Below are 7,131 nucleotides of genomic sequence, written 5' to 3'. Positions count from 1 at the left end.
TCGGCAATAAAACTAGAACTTGGAAATTTGGAGTACTTTTTATATTGTATATTTTATATTCGAAATAGAGCCTTAAGAATGGCTCCCGGATCGCCTTTTGTCTTACTCTTTTGCTATTCTTCTAATATCCAGATGTGACAATAAACTGCGGCCACATCTAACATGTGTACCTTAGGCTTTGAGTTGTGAGGGCACATGGAAGATTCGAACTTTGCTTCAGCATGGCCAGACTATTATTTACAATAAAGAAAATACTTTTGACAATGTTTCACGAAGATTTCTAAATAAACACCAAATAGAAATAAATGTAACATAGTCAGTAAAATACGTTTATTACAATAACCTTTTATTCTTTACAATAACCATGTTTGAGTTCACAAATGTGTTGAAATTGTATATTTAAAAAGTATCTGCATCAACTATATATGGCTAAGAACATTTTTGGACAAAGTAAACGTCTTGCATTGCAATATGACAATTTATAAAATATTTTGAATGTTTATTTTTTGTGTTGAAAATGTTACATAAAAAACAAACCACCAGTGTAAACATATAGATAATACAAGGCAAGGCATGCGCCCTGGCATTGACAATTAATACTGTTCAAACAAAAATAGGAAAAAAACACATTTTTATTTATACTACCTTGCATACAATATGTGTTTTCATTATGTCAGGTAAATAATGCATAGTCATTATCTTTACATTCAGTTATATTACCATTATATTTAAAACTAGACTAGAAATTATCAATTTTATCATAAAAATATAATTCTTCCCTTCTTGGCTTTCCCTAAAATTACAGCCACACAAGATCTAAGTGAATTGTCAATATTGAACAGAATTTACACAAAATAACTACATTGCTGCTAATTGGCATAGTTTTATTATTATATTATGGCACATGTTCATGTATTGGCACATGTTCATGTATAGGCAAAGTACACATGTTTGTTATGCTGTTAAGAGATGTTTGGCCTACCTAGGACTAGAAGGTGAATTTTAAACAACACAATACAGGTGGATGCAGAACAAATCTCGCTTCCCACCAAGGCGACCCAGGTTCGAATCCTGACCTGAGCACATGTGAGTCTGGTTAGCGGTCACCAAGATGGACAAGTCGATTTTCTCCTTCCCACCAAGGCGACCCAGGTTCGAATCCTGACCTGAGCACATGTGAGTCTGGTTAGCGGTCACCAAGATGGACAAGTCGATTTTCTCCAGGTTTTCCCCACAACACAATTAAGACCACACTCTCTCGCAACAGCGTGCCAATGAGATTGACTGAGTATAAGTTATCATAACTTTCTTCAAAATCGTTGTAAAATATATAATGTTAAAACTAACAAATCTTTAATTTTAATGCATTATTATGCTCAACCCATTTAACTTTAATGTTAAAAACCAAAAAATAAAAGCCTTTATATATAAAAAAAAATATTTGAAAATTAAAAGCTATATAGTCACAAATGCCCCAGTGAAAGTGATAAAAAATCGCTTATAGTTTTCATCTGTACACAAATCATAAATATGCTTTTTAAGTTTTTATCATTTAATGCTGCACTCTCACAGATTTACCATTTTTACAACTTTTTTGTTTTTTTGTCTTGGAGAGAGCAGTTTTTTGCGTAAACATCTGCCAACCAATGATATAATATTGCTGACAAAAAATCAGATCGCAGATTTTCATATTTTCGTTTGAAAATTAATGTTTTATGGTAGTAACGGTTTAAGAAAAATGCATAAAATATCAATTTTTGAACTTATATATAAAAATCTGCGATCTGATTTTTTGTCAGCAGTCTTGTATCACTGATTTCCATGGATTTTCACAAAAATTTGCTCGTTCCAAGACAAAAAATAAAAAAAGTTGTCAAAACGGTAAATCTGTGAGTGTGAAAATATGTTTTTTTAGATCAGTCTATATTGTGTCCCTTATAATAGCAAATCATAATTTGGTGATCATTTTTCAACAATCACTTAGGATAAGATTTCTTTCATTTTGCATGACCTGTTGGCCTTGTGTGACCTCTTTAGGCTGAGTTTCCCAAGAAAAGACCTGGATCATGCATGTGTAAAACAAAAATTAAAAGATCTCAATAATCTTCATGATAAACATAAACATTTGTACAACCAAAATCATAATTACCACTAGAACTTAAGTAATGAAGAGGGGAAAATGTAAGTTTTATGGATTTGCAAAATCACAGCTGAGCATTTATACTGCATGAAAGCACAAAAATAAGAATCAATTCTTAATTTTTTCTAGAGCACGAAATGCTTTTGAGTGATATTTTAAAAATAATAAGTTTGAAGCAAGCAATTACGGAAATATTTTACTGTAAAACGTTGACCATATTTTACTCAACATTATCTATAAGAGAACACATTTAATTACATTTATTATGTTATACTGTGAAAAAAAGTTAAAATTGATATTGAGATGCAACTGAGGTATTTTTGTGATATTGGGCCCTGGGACCGGTATTCATAAAACATCTAAAGTCATTTCCTAACTTAAGCAATTTTCCAAACTTAAGTATCTCTTTTACGTCATTTGATATAAAATCTAAAACACCACTGTTTATTTATTTTATGTAATTCATATACTTTTATGTTAAAAATACTTCTACATTTCTTTAAATTTGACTACAGGTATGCAAATTTAAGGAAATCAACTTAAGTTAAGAAATGACTGAAGATGTAAAATCACTACAGTCCATGGACCCAGTTTCTCGAAACGTTTTATGCTTAATAGGTTTAAATAGTTTAATTCATCTAAACAAAATACATACTAATATTTGATTGTGATGAATGAAGAATAGCTCATTTTCTTTAAAGTATAAATTATCTTTAAGAACTAAATAATACATGAATTATAGGAAAACTAAAATAGTAAGCTTAGCTTTATCATGTTATACGAGTAAGCAACTTCAGAAGTTTCGAGAAATTGGACCAAGGTCTGTTAAGTGTCACACTTAATAAAAACAATTCTATTATATATTGAATTAAAAATCAACATAAATGCAGTTTAATGCAGTAAAAACATAAATTGATGTTCAATAATATTCTTTAATCAATCATAAAAGAAACTAGAAGGGCCGCAATGCGACGAAACCAGGTTTTTGTTATGGGCAATCAGAAATTATAGCCAATTAATTTGTTGTATGAGCAAGTTCAATCTGCAGCTTCATATAAGCTATATTCACACTAAGATTCATCACTATCCATCAACTCTAACTAAGTTGTTGGGCAGAAAAACATTTTTTCTATTTTTAGGAACAGTGACCTTGACCCCACCTCCCAAGCTAGCTCTTCACATAAGCTACCTTCGCTCTAAGTTTCATCAATATCTATCAATGCTAACTAAAGTTATTGGGCAGAAACCATTTTTCTATTTATAGTAACAGTGACCTTGACCCCACCCCCCTCAAAAGAAATTCCAAGCTTGCTCTTCACATAAGCTACTAGTACCTACACACCAAATTTCGTCAATATCTATCAATCCTAACTAAAGTTATTGGGCAGAAACCATTTTTCTATTTTTAGTAACAGTGACCTTGACCTTTGCTCCACCCCCCTCAAAAGCAATCCCAAGCTAGCTCTGTACATAAGCTACCTACACACCAAGTTTTATCAATATCTATCAATGCTAACTAAAGTTATTGGGCGGACACCATTTTTAAATTTTTAGTTACAGTGACCTTGACCTTAGCCCCATCCCCCTCAAAAGCAATCCCAAGCTAGCTCTTTACATAAGCTACCCACACACCAAGTTTAATCAATATCTATCAATGCTATCAAAAGTTATTTGGCAAAAAACATTTTTCTATTTCAAGTAACAGTGACATTGACCGTAGCCCCTCCCCACTCAAAAGCAATCCCAAGCTAGCTCTTCACATGCTACCTACACACCAAGTTTCATCAATATCTGTCAATGCTAACTAAAGTAATTGGGCAGAAACCATTTTTCTATTTTAAGTAACAGTGACCGTGACCATTTTTCTATTTTAAGTAAAAGTGACCTTGACCTTAGCCCCACGCCCCTCAAAAGCAATCCCAAGCTAGCTCTTCACATAAGCTACCTACACACCAACTTTCGTCAATATCTATCAATGCTAACTAAAGTTATTGGGCAGAAACCATTTTTCTAATTTTAGTAACAGTGACCTTGACCGTAGCCCCACCCCCCTCAAAAGCAATCCCAACTCTTTCCATAAGCTACCTACACACCAAGTTTCATCAATATCTATCAATGCTAACTAAAGTTATTGAACAGAAACCAATGTTTGACGCCCGCCCGCCCAACGACAACCTCATTCTAATAACCCGGTTTTCGTTGAAAACCTGGTTAAAAATGGTAAGACAAAGTTAAACAAAAGTGGGTTTGAGCAGTGTCACGCATACATGCCATATCCCCTGGCGGGGGAAAAAATCCCCCGGAATTTTGACCCATACCCTGGTCCGCCGCCAGATTTTTTGTTTTTTAAACTTGCTTAAGGTTGACAGTGGAAGGCATCCATAATATTATGAGTGTAAAATTCCATGAAGGACCATGATGACTAAGTCCAAAAATTATTGTAATAAGAGTGTATTTCTGCGTTTATTCTTATATTATAAATGCGCATATTGCTCAAAATTTTGCCACGAAAAAATCCCCTGGTGTTATATCGAAATCCCCTGGAATTCAGACCAAAATCCCCTGGGAAACCTCTCAGAAATATGGGATGTATCATAACGCCATCACTCAACTACTGCTGTTGTTGTGAGTCTATAAAGGGGCACAATTGTCCTCAATGATTATAACAGCAATGGGCCTTGTTGTAAGGAGCCAGTATCGTCATGGCAACATGAGTACCAACTTGCATTTGAATATCTTGACCATTCTTTTTAGTTAAGGCCTGTTTGCATACTGACAACACCAATGTTTAACAACACCAATACTTTGACAAAACCTCAACCTTTATTCATCGAAAAATAGATGTGCTAAATACCATTAACAATCATTGGCCCTAAAGCCCATCCGATACAAACCTTGAATTAAAATAATTTTGAAAACAACTTAAGCTGTCACAGTTGTGACCAATACCCCCACATGACACCTCACAAGAGAATAGTAGAATGTTATCAAAATTATTAAAAGCCATCGACCATTTCATAAGTTATTGTCTGGAAACTGCTTTTTTGAGTGCAAACTTTTAGTTGTAAAATTGCTACTATTCCATAAGAATTTAAAGATTTGTAACCATGTTATGGTGGTAGACAAGTGTACCAAAAATGAATTAATACAGTAACTGTTGACCCTTTTATGAATAATCACCTGGACGAATCCAACCAACCGACAGGCTCACTCCTGTGTACTCAAACCTGTTTTTTTGTGGGGGTAAAACTTAAATGCCGTCCTCTAACTTAGTAACAAGAAAACAAATAAAAATAAAAACAAGTTGACTGTTCAGACATTAAGTGCTCAAATACATGTATTTCTTTGTAATACTTTACATAATTTAAAGCAAGTCGCATAATTCATTTAGAGTAAAATTCTATATAAATGATAAAATTTGCTTTGATCTGTGAATATTTATGATAAGATTGAAATCTGAACTATGACATTTAGCTGGTTTAATGTTAAAAGGCTTTCCCACCAGTGGCGGTGTATTCATAAAACATCTCAAGTAATTTCTTAACTTAAGTTGATTCCTTATTTTTTTTCATGGTCAAATTGAAATACAGTATAAGGGGTTTAAAATATAAGTACATGTATGTTTATCAAATAAAATCAATGATATTATAATTGAAGAAGGAACGACTTCAGCTTCTTATTTAAACAAATTATTATCAAATTAAAATCAATAAGACTGAATGAACTTTCAAATTCTTTGGTACAAAAGAAATAAGCGAACAATTTAACGATCTATTATCCAAACAAAATTCCACATTCTCACAACATGCATTCTAACAATTTTATTTCAGGCAAGTATCGTGCCTATAAAAACATCAAATACAACTTGATTAATATAGGTATAAGATTAATTTTTCACAGTCGATCACTGATCACAGTTAACATCAGAACTTATGTGTATACATGTACTGTATTTGTCCTTATAGATGCGCCCTGCAAGTACATTTTTTATTAGGTCCATTAGAATGATTTTTTCAAACTTTCCAGTAAAATTTCAATTTTTATTTGGTAAACTGTTGTTCACTGGGATATAGGTTTAAAAAAATGGTGATGGCAGATGCCCTATCAATAAAATTGTGACCAATACATTGATTGACAACAGAATGAGCTCATAGTTTTGCATTAGGGTTAGCATCCTTACAGTACAGTAATCAACTAAGAATCCATAAAAATGCCGGGAAAAATACACCCTACACATCTACAAGGGAAAATGCATCTACAGTCTTTAAACAAGGTCAAATGTTATTTGTCTTTCTCAGACAGAAGACCTTGCTTTTCATGTTCACTATCTGAACCACTATCATTACTGGAACTACTGGAACTGTCGCTTCCTGAGGTTGACTGTCTTTTGCCATTTTTCTCCTTTTTGACATCCTTCTCATCCTGGTCCAACAATTTTGTTGTCTCATCACTTTTTCCATCATCATCTTCTAATTGGCTAGATTCTCTGACAACCTTTTCATCTTCTGTCAATTGCTCTTGACTCCCTTCTTTTTCTCCATCTTTGTCCTTGTTTTTAGAGTGATTTGGTTGAACATCCTCACTGGCTTGCTTTTTATCAACGTCACTGTCTGAATCCTCTTTGCTATCTTTGTGCGTAACTTTGTCCATATCACCATAGTCACCACCCTCGTCATCATCGTGCTCAGACCCATTCCCCTTACTCTGCCTTTCTTCGTCTTCATCAATCACTTTGGAGACGTCATGTTCCGAAATAGCTCGGATGATTTCTGCTAGATTTGACGCCTTACTTTCATCATCCAGATCCATGTTATTGCGTGTCTCATAGGCAATTCTTGCTATTTCCACGAGGTTAGCATTCTCTGCTCGTCCTGTTTGCTCGACAAGCCGTTTTAACAAACCATCTTTCTTTTTCAAAAGCATGAATGGTGCATCAAACTCTTCGATCTTGCCATCGTCTAGTACCTAGAATAAGAACAAAATAATAATAT

General features: G+C 33.6%; 1 protein-coding gene across 6 annotated transcripts in view; it reads right to left on the bottom strand.

The window, feature by feature from the left end:
- Positions 1 to 315: 315 nt before the first annotated feature.
- LOC128218899 (ATP-binding cassette sub-family C member 4-like) overlaps positions 316 to 7,131 on the bottom strand; it is an 83,957-nt gene continuing 77,141 nt past the window's right edge. For 5 of the 6 annotated variants that reach the window (XM_052926660.1, XM_052926661.1, XM_052926662.1 and 2 more), the window contains exon 26: positions 316 to 7,105. In XM_052926660.1, coding sequence (XP_052782620.1) covers positions 6,422 to 7,105 — 684 coding nt within the window. In that variant the 3' untranslated portion in view covers positions 316 to 6,421. The remainder of the gene's footprint in view (positions 7,106 to 7,131) is intronic. The other variant, XR_008258500.1, reaches the window with a different exon arrangement.

This window comes from Mya arenaria, chromosome 15 (genome assembly GCF_026914265.1).
Source record: "Mya arenaria isolate MELC-2E11 chromosome 15, ASM2691426v1".
Lineage (NCBI taxonomy): Eukaryota > Metazoa > Mollusca > Bivalvia > Myida > Myidae > Mya > Mya arenaria.
Note: the sequence above shows the minus strand (reverse complement) of the source record. Positions and strands in the feature narration are given on the sequence as shown.